At 47.4% G+C, this 19685-nt stretch overlaps 2 protein-coding genes across 2 annotated transcripts; both read left to right on the top strand.

Moving 5' to 3' along the window:
* The first annotated feature begins 2768 nt into the window (after window positions 1-2768).
* Window positions 2769-6289, top strand: LOC116948759 (trypsin-like). The gene is made up of 5 exons (XM_076071756.1): window positions 2769-2877; window positions 3776-3935; window positions 4690-4949; window positions 5745-5878; window positions 6140-6289. The coding sequence occupies exons 1-5, from the start codon at window positions 2838-2840 to the stop codon at window positions 6287-6289; spliced, it is 744 nt and encodes a 247-aa protein (XP_075927871.1). The 5' UTR covers window positions 2769-2837.
* Window positions 6290-15864: 9575 nt separating this feature from the next.
* Window positions 15865-19399, top strand: LOC142929807 (trypsin-like). Its single transcript, XM_076071808.1, has 5 exons — window positions 15865-15947; window positions 16846-17005; window positions 17760-18019; window positions 18815-18948; window positions 19210-19399. Exons 1-5 carry the CDS (start codon window positions 15908-15910, stop codon window positions 19357-19359), a joined length of 744 nt encoding a protein of 247 aa, XP_075927923.1. The 5' UTR covers window positions 15865-15907; the 3' UTR covers window positions 19360-19399.
* The last annotated feature ends 286 nt before the right edge of the window (window positions 19400-19685 follow it).

Here is a 19685-nt window from a genome sequence, read left to right as displayed (position 1 = left end):
CCAATCACTCCAGACCAGGTGCCAGCATCATGACCAACTCGGGCATTAAACTCACCCAACATGATAACTCTATCGCAAGGTGCAACTTTAGCCAGCACATGTGACAGGAGGTCATAGAAGGCATCTGACTCATCGGATTTGCCTGCATCCCTCCACGGATGTTCGTCTTCGGTGGGGGCAAAAATAACCACGACCACCACTCCTCGCCTCCGGTTGATGGGAAGGCGAGCCCAAAGTAGCCCGGGGCTTACAGCTTCCCACACCTCACTGCCACGCTCCCACACCCCCTTCATTCTTTTGTTCAAAAGAAGAGCCATACCCTGTTGTTTGGCAGTCTGCTGCCCCGAGTAGAGGACTGTCCACCCCTCATGGTGGCAGGAGCCAGAACCGGTCCACCGGACCTCCTGAATGCCACAGAGATCCAGGCGGTACCGGTCCAGCTCCCGACAGCGGAGTGGCAGCCTCTCTTCCGCAGTGAGCATTCGAACATTCCACGTGGCCGTCCGTAGTGGCTTTTAGTTGTTTCTGGAGGAGCCCCGAGGGTAGAGATTCAATCTCCTGGCTCCGCCAATTGGGGTTTGGCCAGGAGACGTCATAGACGCCTGTCTCCCCGGGGCCTAAGGCACAAGCTTATTAGTTACATATTTTAGTTTAACTCGTGGTTTAATGGTAATTAATTGAAGGTGGAGGGGTTACCAGCCCCTCGCACCCATCCAGAGCCCCCGTTTAGCCACTATGGTGGACACAGACGCAATGAGGGGAGGAGCCAATGGGAATTGGCCCTCCCCCCACAGCACTGTCCACGACAGAGTTGCCCATCCGGCACTGCGAGGAGGTAGGGGGTTGTTTTGCCGGACGCAATCACACATGCACAGTGACACACGTAGACAAAAATGGACACACGTGTAAATTACTCAATAGAATATACATAGGAGGCATTGACTACAACTGCAAAAAACGTGGCAGGACCCTTCTGAAGAAGAGTCATGAGACACAGTGAGGCTTTCTTGGATAAACAAGCGTATTCGGAAGCCACTGGAGATATGCACTTTTAAATCCAGATTGAAGTTTGCTGTCCTTCCCCCACACCTCTGATTAGCACAGTAGGCTACGCTCCATGCGAAAGATGTTCAACATACATACTCATGATGATACTCGTTCATGAGAATTGCTGCATATGGTGGACGTACAGCTCAGCTGCCGACAACAGGACATCGTAGGAAACAATTGAAAAGTTACTTTGTGTGACTAGGCGAGAGTTAATTGAGACACCCTTTTCCTGTTAACAATATAATCCATATTCTAAGCTCTTTCGGTAAAGTCACGTTGAAGGGAAACAATAAAATAATAAAATATATATAAAACAATAAAAATTATCACGACGTTTCGACCATAACACAAACGGTCGTGAGAATTTTTATTGTTTTCTATATATATTTTATTATTGTATTGTTTCCCTTCAACGTAACTTTACCGAAAGAGCTAAGAATATGAATTACTGCAGTCACGAAAGCTTTAAATCAAAATATAATCCATGGCACATGCAAGGTGTGAACAAAAAGAATGGAAAGTCGTGTTACAAAACAGTGTCAACTTAAATTGTAGCTTTTCGTAGCTGATACAATGATCTATGTGTGATTTTGAAATGGATGTATTTGAATTTGTTTGAAATAAGTCACATTGTAAGCAGCCAGGTTCTCGTTGAAAAGATATGGGAATATAATGCGTGCTTTCGTAGGTGGTGATGTCACGGCGCGTACTGAAGCAGCCTCATATTCTTAGCTCTTTCGATAAAGTCACGTTGAAGGGAAACAATAAAATAATAAAATATATTATTATTTTCTACTTATTATTATATATCAAATCAAAATTTGAAGCAGCCTCATTGGATTTTAAACTTCCCTACCTGATGTAGCCCGGGTAGGGACGTTCAAATTATGTCGTGAAAAGTCATAAACCACCGTTGAGCTTTATTGGTGTGAATGTGATCAACACCTTGGCATGTACGAATGTTGTCTTTTTAAACGTCTTAATTTTATCAAGAGGTGGGGGCTAAGTTACGAGATTTTGACAAAGAATCTGGCACGTGGCCAAATCCATAAACATATGGATCAGGATTAATGTGTTTGACTTTCCAATAAAAAATAATGAGGGATCTGCTTAATAGAATATACTAACTTTGACTATGACACATTTGACTTTCTCTTCATGATATACGTGAATATAGAAATGTAGTAATGTCCTTGGCATAAGTATAAAAGGCAAAGGTGCATCCTTGACATGGATTTATCACTGCACCGCTGGCAGACTTCACTTAAAGGATCTCTAAAAAGCCCCTCTAGAGGATATTATAAATACTTAAGTATACTTACGTTTGTGTTAATTTTATAGGCAATTATTTTTAGCTAAATTCTACGAACATAGGCTAGTCACAGGGAAAAGCTCTCAATTCCGGAACTTTTCCACAGAGATTGGGATGGTTCCACAATTTGTCGAATGGGTCTGCAACTGCCAAAACACTCTTATTCACAGCTGCCACGTAACACACACACACAAATGGCACCATCTCCACCAAGTATGAGATCATAACCAGAGCAATATAAGCCACGTCCGTGTAAAAAAAAGCAATAAATGAAACCAATTTTAACGTTTGGAATGGCTGCCTCGCAATTTTTCGTCTCAGGTGGGAAAATATCGACGAGTTTAATGGGACAGACATAAGGCATTGGGTAACGTAGAGATGAGAATAAAGCAATGATATAAGAGGGCTCTCAACGGGTATAAAAGTGGACCATCGGCAGTGGTTCAGCATCGTCTTTCAGGATCTTCACTGCACAATGTACGGGCTCATCTTCGCTCTGCTCGTGGGCACCGCTGGTGAGACTTTGTGTAACTTCCACTGCTAACTGGTTGCGTAGTGAATGGTTTTGGGTCGAACTGGGACCCATGTCCTGCAGAGATGGTCTATTTACGTATGCTGAACTTATTTCGCACCGACTGTATCCAAACGTGCTAATCTTTGCCTATAGACATCTGGCAGTTTAACAGCATTGGTTTAAGCAGGGCAATGATGGATATCATTAGTGGTCAATTTTGGTATCCTAATTTGGCGTCGGCCTCCGCTAGGTTAGCTCAATATGAAACACTTTGCGCCTCCTATGGTGATGCGCATCACCAAACTATCAGAGAAGAGGAAGGTGTGTTGCTTATTTGGCTGTGCCAGAAAGTTGGTCTTTGGCTAAAACTGAATTATACCCAAGTGCAAGATGGGACGAATTTCCGTTTTTGTTCCTAAGCGATCAGTGCTAATTCTAAATTCCTTCTGTGGGGCCCATATTGTCCATCAGACAAGAACGACGAATGAGCAATTGATGCAACATTTCTAGTAACCATAGCGGAGTGCCTTTTTCTGCTAGATGTGGGCTTTGTAACTGTGTTGATGGTAACATTGGTGGTGATGATCATCACGGAGACAGCAGAGGCGGATCAATAATATCCCCAAGAGGGGTATTCATGAATGTCCATACTTTTAAATAGGGGCTTACATTAATACTACGGTGTTTTTTCTGGAAAAGATCAATAACAAAATAACTTTTGGACTCAGTGGGTGGGAGGGGGGCAGCATTGCCTCCACTACTTCCCTTGGATTCTCCACTTGGCCTTATAAACGATGTCGATAGTCATGATCCTGTTGACGATTATCCTCACGATGAATGTTGGGTCTGAGTAATTGACCGTGGCCAGGATACTAATTCACACTCTGCTTTGCTGACAGCGGCGGCCCCATACATGTATGAGGACCACATCGTGGGTGGCTCCGAGTGCGCTGCCCACTCGCAGCCGTGGCAGGTGTCCCTCAACATCGGATACCACTTCTGCGGAGGCTCCCTGATCTCCAGCGAGTGGGTCGTGTCTGCCGCTCACTGCTACAAGCCGTGAGTGTGCTGCGCGTGGACATGAGCTAATCTCGTTGAGTGCTGCGTGTCTGGTGGTCTCAGTGAAGCAACATCGACTTGTGTAATTTGCAGTGTACACCTACAACCTGGTGATCACGACCTTATCTGAAAAGAACTTGAAGCTCATGTTGTTGAACTAAGACCTAGCCAAAAATAATATTTACTTGAGCTTCACCGATGGGGCAGCAGTGTTACAGCTGGTAATATGAAGAAGCCGATTGTATGATTTTGAATGAGACCCATGCGAACAAACGAGAAAGGGCTATGAACAGATTGCAAAGGTATGCGACATCCTCTTTCCACAACATGGCGATGTGCCCCAGCAGTTTGTTTTCTTTATACGATTATACCAAATAGTTACACCACTTGGCAATCTACCACACTGGCCAATTTGGGTTTGTGACGGTGGGAAGTGTAGATATGATGGCATAGAATTACAGTACAACCAATCTTACCATACGTGCTAGTTGTGCCCTGTTGATGCTTGAACTTACTTTTCGGAACTTGACCATGTACAGTTTTGTTTGGATTGTTGTGTTCGTGTTTTATTGTTACTGCTGTAACCACGTTTCTATTGTGTGACCAGATCCCCATAAAGGATTAGCATTCATGGGCCAATGGGTTTTACCTGTGCCAAAATAAAAGCTCCCAAAAAACCTAAAACCTAAATTTAAGCGATCCACTTTGAATAAAAATCATCATCACTACTGTCATCCACTTCCTCCACCCCCAGCGCGTCCCGCATCTCTGTGCGCATTGGCGAGCACAACATCTTCGCGTCCGAGGGCACCGAGCAGTGGATCCAGGCCTCCAAGGCGATCTCCCACCCCCAGTACCACTCGGCCACCACAGACAACGACATCATGCTCATCAAGTTGTCCTCGCCCGCCACCCTCAACCAGTATGCGCAGGCCATCCCGCTGCCCTCCTCCTGCGTCGGCACTGGAGTCATGTGCACCATCTCCGGCTGGGGCGAGACCCAGACCAGCGTCGGTGAGGACACGGCGCTTAGACGTCCGTCTACCCTGCAAAAAGCATTTGAGGAAGACTTTTTAAATATTTTACAATGTCGGTTTCATCGTTGTTCTGTTTAGCTCTCGGATGTGTTTTCTGGCTGTGCCACGTGGTGTTCGTCATGACGACTAGCGTTTCGCTCTCCTTCTTGAGAGTTCCCAACACTACTGGTGAAGCTCGGATGTTATGCCGAATAGCACTCAGTACAATCCAAAAACATATCAGAGAAATTATTTGATTTCTTCTCCATACAAGCTGACACAACACTTGCACATTCTTGTACCATGCTGAAACATTTCATTAAGAAAAAATGTTGGTGAATTGAAGAGTATATGTACATGGTACTCTGTCTAGTGATATTTTCGTGGATTTTTTTGCAATGTTTATAGCTAAGAATTGAATAACAGGTCTGAGCATGTGTAAGGCTTGACCTGGAGTTTAAACTGGACTAAGAGTTGTAAGAAGACATGTCCATATCTGTAATTGTTGTGGTGTGAATTTGTGATTGGCCACTTCTTGGCACAGGCCTCCCCTATGTCTTCCTTTACTTTCTCAGTGTCTGTCTTCATCTGCTTACTTTTCCCCAGGTTTATAAATGGGCACAAGCTACCAACCCATTGCATTGGCTCTGCATTGAGGGACCTTCACGCTGAGTCCACTGAACTCTCTTCTGCCGCCCCTTCTGCTCATGAGTTTCTCCGTCCTCACGTTACCTCAATATCTTTCCCCAGTGCACCAATGCCTCACCACTGCCAACCGCGTGTCTCCATACAGGCAGCCCCGATGTCCTCATGTGCGTCCAGGCGCCCGTGCTGAGTGATACCTCCTGCAGGAACTCCTATCCCGGTGACATCACTAACAACATGATCTGCCTGGGATACCTGGAGGGTGGCAAGGACTCCTGCCAGGTGATGTACCCTGAAGCGACTTGAGTTGATAAGTCTGAACGGGAGTATGAGCGTTGACCTGCCCTCTTGCTAGAAACCAGTGCCACCTCCACCAATCATTCAGATTGAGACAAAGTAAATTACTCTCTCACCATCTCTTTCATCTAATTCAATATTAATCACGTAGTTTTTTCACAGACATAAAGGTTGGGTACCATGGCATTAGATGCAGGAGCCAACTGCTAACTGCTGACCCTTTGACCTCTGATTCCGCCAATGCAGGGAGACTCCGGTGGCCCCGTCGTGTGCAATGGCCAGCTGCAGGGCATCGTGTCCTGGGGTCGCGGCTGCGCCCTGCCCAACTACCCCGGCGTGTACACCAAGGTGTGCAACTACAACTCCTGGATCGCCAGCACCATGGCTGCCAACTGAGCGACTCACTCGGAAGCCACCTTGCCGAGCAACAAGCACCATGATGGTTGTAATGCCATGAAACGAATAAAACCTTTGAAATGTTGATGCCATGTTTCTGTCGCCTTATTTTCTTCGTAAAGTTGATGATCGAAACATCGCCTAGCATGGTACAATGGATTGAGTTGCTCTACTGCTCTCCAATCTACAAGCAGCGCCGTAGCAGCCTATACAGCACAGGACTTCCTAACCCCCTTGGTATGGTGGCCCTATACCTCCTACCTGCAAGCCTTGAATCAATAGTATACGTTTAAAAAACATGTTTAGTTCAAATTGTTCATACCAATAAAGTTGGCAGTTTAAGTAATTTGCTTTGGGCATGTCGAATCGTTTTGCCAAGAATCAACTTATTTGAGTCGATACAAAGGAGGGGGTGATATGCAAATGAGATGGATAATGTCGGCTTCCCATTGGTCGATCCAAACTCCTCCCACAGCTCGACACAGGAGCTACAGCGTGACCCTGGGGCGCTCTCAGGGACGCTCGCAGCCAATCACAACCAGGCCATTGTCCTAATTTGAATATGACCCGCCCCATGAAAATAAATTCCTCTTTCCATCTCTCCCGCAAGATTTAATAATCGATTGTCGGTAAATCGATCATCTGTTGAGGACTCGATGAACCATTCTGGCATAAGAGTTGATCGTCGAGTCCGGTTCACCTTTTGTGAGGGGCGCTGGAAACTTTAAACCGCACGGCGTTTAGCAATCACCACGTTGTACCTTCGAACAACAACAACCGCCATTTACCACTAAGTGGCGGTGACGTCAACACGGCGACTGTGCCAGGCCAAGTGCACTTTAAGGCCGCGTTAAGTGTCGAAAGCTTTCTGACAGGTCACAGGACCGACCCAGATGCCATGGGTCGACTCACTGAGATGACTGGCAGATGCACACCAGCTGTGTCCCTTACTGTGCCATCTTGCTCCATTTTATCCGCCCGCCGCTGAAATTCGTTGTTGTGAGCGTCGCTCCTCTGCCCTCCTTTGTTGTTGGAGGGCGACTGCCTCCAACTGAACAGTCATGTCCTTCACGACATAGGCACACACACACTCACACGGCCATTCACAGGGGGTGTGCTCTCATATTGAGATATTTTTATCATCACCATCAAATTCACTGCTGGAGAATGGCTGTCATTTTTTGTGATGTGGGGGCGCGTGGTGATGGGATGGGGAGCAGGTGCAGTTCACGTAACCACTCGCCACTGATGTTAGCCGCGCGTCCCCAAGCCGCACCATTACTAATCCTGCTCTGCGGACATCTGTGAAAAGAGCTTTATAGCACATCGGATTCCTTCAGGCTAAATCATTCTTCTGATTCTGAACTCAAATCCAAAACTCGGACTTAACACCGAATCGTCGAACCTCACACACCTATTCGTCAAGATCTCTAAAAATCCAAAGAACGCCGGAGTTCGGCGTAATGGGTGTCGTCTGTCTGTGTACATCAGTTACATGAACGTGAATGAGCCGCCATATCAGCGTCTGTTTGACATCCTCAACGAGCGGACTGCCAAGATGCACGCCGTGATGTGTGGACATTTCCTTTATGCGTGACTGTTGAACATGTGTTACACGTTCTGTATGTAGAAGGGCTCGTGAGGAGACAGAGAAAGTCACTGCAGGTCACCCCCTCCTATCTCAATCCCAGCCTCAGAACTGTAAATATAATATCATTTTGTAATGGAAACCAGCAATAAGTAACGTGCGCATAACGTAACCAATACACAAATACAAAAAAATAACCTTTAGACTGCTGGGTGGACAGAGACTAGGGGATTAATTAAATGTATCCCGTTGTTTCAACTGCCACACCGGGAGATTGAATCGAGAATTGGATTGCAAGTCGAGTGTGCTATTAAACCTGGTACCACAGCATCTCCCGTCATTTCATACAACCGCACTGTTCATCAATGCAAATCAAACGAGACAATGTCTTATACATTACAAAGTCATGGTAAACAGATATCTCGATCATTGCTTTCGTGAAATGCAATATCGTGTCATATCGTGAATATTTGATATTGCAGCAAGCAGAAGTTTCAAACAACAATGTGTAATGAGTCCAACTGAGTCGCAGATGTTATCTTGGGAGCAACACTATTTATTAAACAACAGCACGCAACATAACACGATCTACACACGGGTCTCGAATGCCCATCTAACCACGCTATGGCATAACTAGACACGGATCGCTATCCCGGTCCGGACCACAAGCTGCGTCCAGGACCGCGTGGCTAGAGGCTTCTTCTCCCCGACGTGGATCTTCGTAACACCAGCACACGAAAAACATCGAGCTCCTCACGGGGCACTGGTTTTATGAACCCGGGCTGGAGCTGGCTCCGCCCTTCGCCTCGCCCACCTTCCAGATCTCTCGAGCTCTTTCTTGAAGTTTCCCGAGAGCTCTTTTGGACCACGTGACCGCCCTGTCCACCAGTAGCCCCCCTCCAATATCATCCTGTCACGTGTCAGCTGGTCAACCAGCGTATCATGCCCCAAAGTAACCGTGGTTGGCTGTCGCACCCTCTCGGCAAGCATAACTTTCAAACAACAATGTAGAAGCATGTAAAAAGCTATTGACTATTGTGCAAGATGCGAAAACCCTCACGAGTGTTGAGTGAAGATGTACATTGTGGTCCACTTGTCGTCGATCACCGTCACAATATACGTGACCAAATTTATTCGAATGACAGGCAACAGTGCTGCAGTGATATAGAACTGGTATGCAATTACAAACGTGAACATAATTGTGAAAAATAAACCACACTTAATGTCATAAAGGTCATTTCGGAGCTTGATCCTATCACACCATTGCGTAGAGTGATAAGATGACGACCCCAAACCTAACAATGTCCATCACTGTCAGATGTTACATGAGGGCATGAACATTGTATATATATTCGTGGTTCTTTCGGTAAAGTCACATAGATAGAAAATGAAATTAAAACAACAGATAATTAAATGAAAGAAACATTTAAAGATAAAATAATAATAAATAAATACAAATAAAAGCAAAAAACCCACGACGTTTCGATCGCAACACCAGCGGTCTTCATCAGGTAGAGAGAAACAAAGGGGCAAGCCTCCAAATGCAACTGCTTATCAGGGCTTTCAAAGTGGGCTGGGCAGCCAGCACAAATGTAGAAGACAATGGGGGGAGGGAGGGGGCAGAGACAGGGGGAGAGAGAGGGGGGGTAGATATAGATATAGAGGTGGAGGTGAAGGCCAGGGCGCAGTGCAAGCATGTTCGACAATGGGGAGAGGAAGAGGGTAGAGATAGGGGGGGAGAGATGGGGGGGAGGTTAGAGATAGGGGGAGATAGAGGGGGTAAAGTAGTGCGTTAGACAATGGAGGGAGGGGCAGATACAGGGGGAGAGAGAAGGGGGGAGGACAGACATCGAGGTAGAGCTGAAGGCGAGGGCCCAGTCCAAATGTGTTAGACAAGGCCGGCACTGCACACCAGGAGTAGGTGGCCAGCACCACGCCCGGCCGCCTTTGTCTACCTAATAGCGATGTTTACACATTGCAGCAGTCGACATAGGACCGGTTCATATAATCGTCGCTGGTGTTGGCCGTGAGTTGGAAACGAATCTGTGTCTCTAACTTCGTCGTGCAGCGCGCTAAACGCTAAACTGCATTCGCCACAAATGACACAAATACATAGTCAAATATCCCCCGTATAGCCTGTAACAGACTGTTGGGGGAAGTGCTGTTAACGAGCAGCTATGAAGGCCGGAACGGCACACTAGCGGGTGGCCGGCCAGCACCACACCCGGCCGCAATTGTCTCGCCAGTAGCGATGTTTACACACCGCACAAGATACTCATTTGAGGTTGAGTCGATCTAGGGGAGGCCCAGGACCAGTTCAGAAAATCGTCACTGGTCTCGGAGCACAGCGCGGTAACCTGTACCCTACCCCTCCCCAAATGACACCAACAACAACAACCGCCATTCGCCACTAAGTGGCGGTGACGTCACTACGACGCTTGTGCCACTCCATGTGCACCTTGAGGCCACGTGAAGTGTCGAACGCCCGCGGGCAGGAGGTCACGGGGCAGACCCAGGTGCCACCGGTCGACTGACTGAGATGACTGGCTGCGGCACCACCTGTGCCCCCTACTGTGCCAACCTGCTGTGCTTTAGCCACCCGGCGCTCCGCTCATTGTTGTGAGCGTCGCTCCTCCTCCCTTCGTTGTTGTTGGAGGGCGACTGCCGCCAACTGCCCAATAGCGTCCTTCACGAGCCCCCTCCACAGAGGCCGATCTTGACACCGCTGGTACCAGTCATCGGCAAGCCCACTCAGCTCCACGTCCTCCTGTACCACATCACTCCATCTCTTCTCTAGCCCGCGCCGCTCCTGTTTATCCCCCTCGATCCGGCCGAACAAAAGCTGTTTCGGCATGGGGTTGGCTGTGCATGCAGGCTACATGACCCAGCCAACGCAGCCTTGCCTGCCGGAGGAGCTTACCGATGGGACCTTGCCCAGATCTTTCAAGGATTTTTGAGCTCCTCACACAAATCAGCCTGGTTAAACCCAGGATGGATCGTAGGCTGGCCAGCCTAAATGTTTCCAACCGGCGAAGATGCTCCATTAAGGGGGTCAACGTTTCGCAAGTGTAGAGAAGGGAGGAAATGACCGTGGCCGAGAAGACCTGAAGCTTAGTGCGGAGCGACAGACCAGGTAGCTTCCACACAGCGTTATGCAACCGATGAAAATATATTGCCGCTCGACTGATTCGGAGTGAGACCTCTGCTGTTAAACTGGAGCCGGTCATAAGCAGACTGCCCAGGTATGGGAAACTCTCCATTCTCTCCACAACTGCCCCATCACCGATTGGGAGTTGTGGGGGTGGAGTGTCCGATTCTACAAAATACCCAGGCAGGTGCTTTGTTTTGGTGGGGCTGATGGTAAGGCCCCATCTCTTAGTGGCACGCTCCAGTCGCAGCAGCAGCGTCTCCAACTCCTCCTCTGAATGAGCAGCTAATACCAAATCATCAGCATACGAAACTTTGTTGAGCAATAGGGAGTCATCCCTTGACCGCACCCGGGCATCGATCAGCCTCCCGTTATATCTGTACCAAATGGAGATTCCCCCGGTACAGCTATTGAAGGCTTCACGAACTACGTGGTCAAAATAGATGTTAAATAATGTGGGAGCCCGAGGACATCCCTGTCGCACCCCAAGGTGTACAGGGAATGGCTCTGTCTCCCGGCCACGCAGTTTTACCCGGGCCCGCTCACCATCACGAAGGTCCTTAATGATCGTGAGCAGAGGGTCAAGGAGCAAAAGCACGAAGAACAACCCAGAGCCCAGGCCTACTGATGGTATCATAGGCCTTGACCAGGTCAATAAAGCAGAGATGTAGGTCTTGTTGGAATTCCCTACATCTTTGCTGTAGCAGATGAACAGAAAATATGGCATCTGTGCAGGACCGCCCTTTCCTGAAACCGTATTGGGGCTCTGCAAGCCTCTCCTCAGCGTGCCTGGCGAGGCAATGTTGAATAATCCTTGCCAGGACCTTTCCCGGCACACTGAGGAGTGGGATTCCCCTGTAGTTGTTGCAGTCTGTGCGGTCCCCCTTCTAAAGAGAAGCACCAGCAGGGCATCCTCCAATCCTGCGGATCCCGTCCAGTAGTCCAGACTGTTGTTATGATGTCATATAGGGCAGTCTGTGCACAAACGCCACCCTCCCTCAGCGTTTCGCTTGGGAGATCATCTCTGCTCGTTGCCTTTCCTGGTCTCAGACTCCGGATCGCCTTCAGTACTTCTTCAACAGATGGTACTTCAGCCAGCCACTCACAAGGGGTGACCTCTTCCAATGTTTGAGGCACCGCAGCCTCAGCAGGGTCATCCTCACTGTAAGCCACGATGCTTTCCTGGCTGAGGGATTTTCCCTCCCCCAGGACCTCACAGAAATGCTCAGCAAATCTGCAAACCTGTTCCTGGGGGTCGGAGATTGGATCACCGTTTTTCCCCTAATGATGGTAATAGGTGTGGCGCTGCAGGTTACTTTTTTGATGGAGTTAAATAGAGATTTGTTGTCGTGGGCCACTGAGGCAGACTCCATCTGTTCAGCAACCCGCGACCACCACCCATCCTTGCAGCGCCTCACGGCTCTCCGAACCTCCGAGCGAAGGCTGCGGTAAGCCTCCTCATTCTCTGACGTGGGATACTGTAGCCGATGACAGTGGGCCTGTCGCTTTTTCTCAACCATCCTGAACACCTCCTCTGCGAGCCAGGGTCTCTGGAGGGGTCTGGACCACGTACCCAAAGCAGCCATTGCAGTTGCATCAGTAACAGTCCTCAACCTCGCCCATTTACCCTCAACATCAGGAGGAGTGGGGGACTATGCCAATCCCAGACGCAAGCGATGATGACATTCTCGCTTGCAACTTTCATCAGATAACTGAGACCAGGCCACTTTAGGTTGGTATGGGGTCCTGGGTGTACACCCACCACCGGAGTGGAAGAATGGCAGGTGCATCTTACAGATGACTAATCGATGGTCAGAGGGCAAAACAGCTCCACGGTAGGTCCTGGTCTCAAGGACATGGGCTCGCATCCACTGGTCCGTCACTATGTAGTCCAGCAGATGTTCTTGCTTGGACCCGGCATGCATCCTTGATGTTGTGTGGATGCGCCGATGCCGGAACAGCGTGTTGGTAATTACAAGCCCATGGGCTGCACAAAAATCTAGCAGCCTCCTACCGTTGTTATTGAGCTGATCTGGCCCATGCCCTCCAATCACTCCAGACCAGGTGCCAGCATCATGACCAACTCGGGTATTGAAGTCACCCAACATGATAACTCTATCCCAAGGTTCCACTTTAGCCAGCACCTGTGACAGGAGGTCATGGAAGGCATCTGACTCATCGGATTTGCCTGCATCCCTCCACGGATGTTCGTCTTCGGTGGGGGCAAAAGTAACCACGACGACCACTCCTCGCCTCCGGTTGATGGGAAGGTGAGCCCAGAGTAGCCCGGGGCTTACAGCTTCCCACACCTCACTGCCACGCTCCCACGCCCCCTTCATTCTTTTGTTCAAAAGAAGAGCCACACCCTGTTGTTTGGCAGTCTGCTGCCCCGAGTAGAGGACTGTCCACCCCTCATGGTGGTAGGAGCCAGATCCGGTCCACCGGACCTCCTGAATGCCACAGAGATCCAGGCGGTACCGGTCCAGCTCCCGACAGAGGAGTGGCAGCCTCTCTTCCGCAGTGAGCATTCGAACATTCCACGTGGCCATCCGTAGTGGCTTTTAGTTGTTTCTGGAGGAGCCCCGAGGGTAGAGATTCAATCTCCTGGCTCCGCCAATTGGGGTTTGGCCAGGAGACGTCATAGACGCCTGTCCCCCCGGGGCCTTTGGCACAAGCTTATTAGTTACATATTTCAGTTTAACTCGTGGTTTAGTGGTAATTAATTGAAGGTGGAGGGGTTACCAGCCCCTCGCACCCGTCCAGAGCCCCCGTTTAGCCACTGTGGTGGACACAGACACCATGACGGGAGGAGCCAATGGGAATTGGCCCTCCCCCCACAGCACTGTCCACGACAGAGTTGCCCATCCGGCACTGCGAGGAGGTAGGGGGTTGTTTTGCCGGACGCAATCACACATGCACAGTGACACACGTAGACAAAAATGGACACACGTGTAAATTACTCAATAGAATATACATAGGAGGCATTGACTACAACTGCAAAAAACGTGGCAGGACCCTTCTGAAGAAGAGTCATGAGACACAGTGAGGCTTTCTTGGATAAACAAGCGTATTCGGAAGCCACTGGAGCTATGCACTTTTAAATCCAGATTGAAGTTTGCTGTCCTTCCCCCACACCTCTGATTAGCACAGTAGGCTACGTTCCGTGCTAAAGATGTTCAACATACATACTCATGATGATACTCGTTCATGAGAATTGCTGCATATGGTGGACGTACAGCTCAGCTGCCGACAACAGGACATCGTAGGAAACAAATGAAAAGTTACTTTGTGTGACTAGGCGAGAGTTAATTGAGACACCCTTTTCCTGTTAACAATATAATCCATATTCTTAGGTCTTTCGGGAAAGTCACGTTGAAGGGAAACAATAAAATAATAAAATATATATAAAACAATAAAAATTATCATGACGTTTCGACCATAACACAAACGGTCGTGAGAATTTGTATTGTTTTATATATATTTTATTATTGTATTGTTTCCCTTCAACGTGACTTTACCGAAAGAGCTAAGAATATGAATTACTGCAGTCACGAAAGCTTTAAATCAAAATATAATCCATGGCACATGCAAGGTGTGAACAAAAAGAATGGAAAGTCGTGTTACAAAACAGTGTCAACTTAAATTGTAGCTTTTCGTAGCTGATACAATGATCTATGTGTGATTTTGAAATGGATGTATTTGAAGTTGTTTGAAATAAGGCACATTGTAAGCAGCCAGGTTCTCGTTGAAAAGATATAGGAATATAATGCGTGCTTTCGTAGGTGGTGATGTCACGGCGCGTACTGAAGCAGCCTCATATTCTTAGCTCTTTCGGTAAAGTCACGTTGAAGGGAAACAATAAAATAATAAAATATATTATTATTTTCTACTTATTATTATATATCAAATCAAAATTTGAAGCAGCCTCATTGGATTTTAAACTTCCCTACCTGATGTAGCCCGGGTAGGGACGTTCAAATTATGTCGTGAAAAGTCATAAACCACCGTTGAGCTTTATTGGTGTGAATGTGATCAACACCTTGGCATGTACGAATTTTGTCTTTTTAAACGTCTTAATTTTATCAAGAGGTGGGGGCTAAGTTACGAGATTTTGACAAAGAATCTGGCACGTGGCCAAATCCATAAACATATGGATCAGGATTAATGTGTTTGACTTTCCAATAAAAAAATAATGAGGGATCTGCTTAATAGAATATACTAACTTTGACTATGACACATTTGACTTTCTCTTCATGATATACGTGAATATAGAAATGTAGTAATGTCCTTGGCATAAGTATAAAAGGCAAAGGTGCATCCTTGACATGGATTTATCACTGCACCGCTGGCAGACTTCACTTAAAGGATCTCTAAATAGCCCCTCTAGAGGATATTATAAATACTTAAGTATACTTACGTTTGTGTTAATTTTATAGGCAATTATTTTTAGCTAAATTCTACGAACATAGGCTAGTCACAGGGGAAAGCTCTCAATTCCGGAACTTTTCCACAGAGATCGGGATGGTTCCACAATTTGTCGAATGGGTCTGCAACTGCCAAAACACTCTTATTCACAGCTGCCACGTAACACACACACACAAATGGCACCATCTCCACCAAGTATGAGATCATAACCAGAGCAATATAAGCCACGTCCGTGTAAAAAAAAGCAATAAATGAAACCAATTTTAACGTTTGGAATGGCTGACTCGCAATTTTTCGTCTCAGGTGGGAAAATATCGACGAGTTTAATGAGACAGACATAAGGCATTGGGTAACGTAGAGATGAGAATAAAGCAATGATATAAGAGGGCTCTCAACGGGTATAAAAGTGGACCATCGGCAGTGGTTCAGCATCGTCTTTCAGGATCTTCACTGCACAATGTACGGGCTCATCTTCGCTCTGCTCGTGGGCACCGCTGGTGAGACTTTGTGTAACTTCCACTGCTAACTGGTTGCGTAGTGAATGGTTTTGGGTCGAACTGGGACCCATGTCCTGCAGAGATGGTCTATTTACGTATGCTGAACTTATTTCGCACCGACTGTATCCAAACGTGCTAATCTTTGCCTATAGACATCTGGCAGTTTATCTGCATTAGTTTAAGCAGGGCAATGATGGATATCATTACTGGTCAATTTTGGTATCCTAATTTGGCGTCGGCCTCCGCTAGGTTAGCTCAATATGAAACACTTTGCGCCTCCTATGGTGATGCGCATCACCAAACTATCAGAGAAGAGGAAGGTGTGTTACTTATTTGGCTGTGCCAGAAAGTTGGTCTTTGGCTAAAACTGAATTATACCCAAGTGCAAGATGGGACGAATTTCCGTTTTTGTTCCTAAGCGATCAGTGCTAATTCTAAATTCCTTCTGTGGGGCCCATATTGTCCATCAGACAAGAACGACGAATGAGCAATTGATGCAACATTTCTAGTAACCATAGCGGAGTGCCTTTTTCTGCTAGATGTGGGCTTTGTAACTGTGTTGATGGTAACATTGGTGGTGATGATCATCACAGAGACAGCAGAGGCGGATCAATAATATCCCCAAGAGGGGTATTCATGAATGTCCATACTTTTAAATAGGGGCTTACATTAATACTACGGTGTTTTTTCTGGAAAAGATCAATAACAAAATAACTTTTGGACTCAGTGGGTGGGAGGGGGGCAGCATTGCCTCCACTACTTCCCTTGGATTCTCCACTTGGCCTTATAAACGATGTCGATAGTCATGATCCTGTTGACGATTATCCTCACGATGAATGTTGGGTCTGAGTAATTGACCGTGGCCAGGATACTAATTCACACTCTGCTTTGCTGACAGCGGCGGCCCCATACATGTATGAGGACCACATCGTGGGTGGCTCCGAGTGCGCTGCCCACTCGCAGCCGTGGCAGGTGTCCCTCAACATCGGATACCACTTCTGCGGAGGCTCCCTGATCTCCAGCGAGTGGGTCGTGTCTGCCGCTCACTGCTACAAGCCGTGAGTGTGCTGCGCGTGGACATGAGCTAATCTCGTTGAGTGCTGCGTGTCTGGTGGTCTCAGTGAAGCAACATCGACTTGTGTAATTTGCAGTGTACACCTACAACCTGGTGATCACGACCTTATCTGAAAAGAACTTGAAGCTCATGTTGTTGAACTAAGACCTAGCCAAAAATAATATTTACTTGAGCTTCACCGATGGGGCAGCAGTGTTACAGCTGGTAATATGAAGAAGCCGATTGTATGATTTTGAATGAGACCCATGCGAACAAACGAGAAAGGGCTATGAACAGATTGCAAAGGTATGCGACATCCTCTTTCCACAACATGGCGATGTGCCCCAGCAGTTTGTTTTCTTTATACGATTATACCAAATAGTTACAGCACTTGGCAATCTACCACACTGGTCAATTTGGGTTTGTGACGGTGGGAAGTGTAGATATGATGGCATAGAATTACAGTACAACCAATCTTACCATACGTGCTAGTTGTGCCCTGTTGATGCTTGAACTTACTTTTTGGAACTTGACCATGTACAGTTTTGTTTGGATTGTTGTGTTCGTGTTTTATTGTTACTGCTGTAACCACGTTTCTATTGTGTGACCAGATCCCCATAAAGGATTAGCATTCATGGGCCAATGGGTTTTACCTGTGCCAAAATAAAAGCTCCCAAAAAACCTAAAAGCTAAATTTAAGCGATCCACTTTGAATAAAAATCATCATCACTACTGTCATCAACTTCCTCCACCCCCAGCGCCTCCCGCATCTCTGTGCGCATCGGCGAGCACAACATCTTCGCGTCCGAGGGCACCGAGCAGTGGATCCAGGCCTCCAAGGCGATCTCCCACCCCCAGTACCACTCGGCCACCACAGACAACGACATCATGCTCATCAAGTTGTCCTCGCCCGCCACCCTCAACCAGTATGCGCAGGCCGTCCCGCTGCCCTCCTCCTGCGTCGGCACCGGAGTCATGTGCACCATCTCCGGCTGGGGCGAGACCCAGACCAGCGTCGGTGAGGACACGGCGCTTAGACGTCCGTCTACCCTGCAAAAAGCATTTAAGGAAGACTTTTTAAATATTTTACAATGTCGGTTTCATCGTTGCACTGTTTAGCTCTCGGATGTGTTTTCTGGCTGTGCCACGTGGTGTTCATCATGATGCCTAGCGTTTCGCTCTACTTCTTGGGAGTTCCCAACACTACTGATGAAGCGTAGGATGTTATGCCGAAGAGCGTTCAGTACAATCCAAAAAATATCAGAGAAATTATTTGATTTCTTCTCCATACAAGCTGACACAACACTTACACATTCTTGTACCATGCTAAAACATTTCATTAAGAAAAAATGTTGGTGAATTGAAGAGTATAAGTACATGGTACTCTGTCTAGTGATATTTTCGTGGATTTTTTTGCAATGTTTGTAGCTAAGAATTGAATAACAGGTCTGAGCATGAGTAAGGCTTGACCTGGAGTTTAAACTGGACTAAGAGTTGTAAGTAGACTTGTCCATATCTGTAATTGTTGTGGTGTGAACTTGTGATTGGCCACTTCTTGGCACAGGCCTCCCCCATGTCTTCCTTTACTTTCTCAGTGTCTGTCTTCATCTGCTTACTTTTCCCAGGTTTATAAATGGGCACAAGCTACCAACCCATTGCATTGGCTCTGCATTGCTGGGACCTTCACACTGAGTCCACTGAACTCTCTTCTGCCGCCCCTTCTGCTCATGAGTTTCTCCGTCCTCACGTTACCCCAATATCTTTCCCCAGTGCACCAATGCCTCACCATTGCCAACCGCGTGTCTCCATACAGGCAGCCCCGATGTCCTCATGTGCGTCCAGGCGCCCGTGCTGAGTGATACCTCCTGCAGGAACTCCTACCCCGGTAACATCACCAACAACATGATCTGCCTGGGATACCTGGAGGGTGGCAAGGACTCCTGCCAGGTGAGGTACCCTGAAGCGACTTGAGTTGATAAGTCTGAACGGGAGTATGAGCGTTGACCTGCCCTCTTGCTAGAAACCAGTGCCACCTCCACCAATCATTCAGATTGAGACAAAGTAAATTACTCTCTCACCATCTCTTTCATCTAATTCAATATTAATCACGTAGTTTTTTCACAGACATAAAGGTTGGGTACCATGGCATTAGATGCAGGAGCCAACTGCTAACTGCTGACACTTTGACCTCTGATTCCGCCAATGCAGGGAGACTCCGGTGGCCCCGTCGTGTGCAATGGCCAGCTGCAGGGCATCGTGTCCTGGGGTCGCGGCTGCGCCCTGCCCAACTACCCCGGCGTGTACACCAAGGTGTGCAACTACAACTCCTGGATCGCCAGCACCATGGCTGCCAACTGAGCGACTCACTCGGAAGCCACTTGCCGAGCAACAAGCACCATGATGGTTGTAATGACATGAAACGAATAAAACCTTTGAAATGTTGATGCCACCATGTTTTCATCGCCTTATTTTCTTCGTCTTATTTTCTTCGTAAAGTTGATGATCGAAACATCGCATAGCATGGTATAATGGATTGTGTTGTCTACTGCTCAGCAATCCACAAGCAGCCCCGTAGCAGCCTATACAGCACAGGACATCTTAACCCCTTTGGTATGGTGGCCCTATACCTCCCACCTGCAATCCTTGAAACAATAGTATAAGTTTAAAAAATATATGTTTAGTTC

The sequence above is a fragment of the Petromyzon marinus genome, chromosome 35, assembly GCF_048934315.1.
Source record: "Petromyzon marinus isolate PM22_M1 ecotype Great Lakes invasive population chromosome 35, UKy_Petmar_22M1.pri1.0, whole genome shotgun sequence".
NCBI classification, from domain to species: domain Eukaryota; kingdom Metazoa; phylum Chordata; class Hyperoartia; order Petromyzontiformes; family Petromyzontidae; genus Petromyzon; species Petromyzon marinus.
Note: the sequence above shows the minus strand (reverse complement) of the source record. Positions and strands in the feature narration are given on the sequence as shown.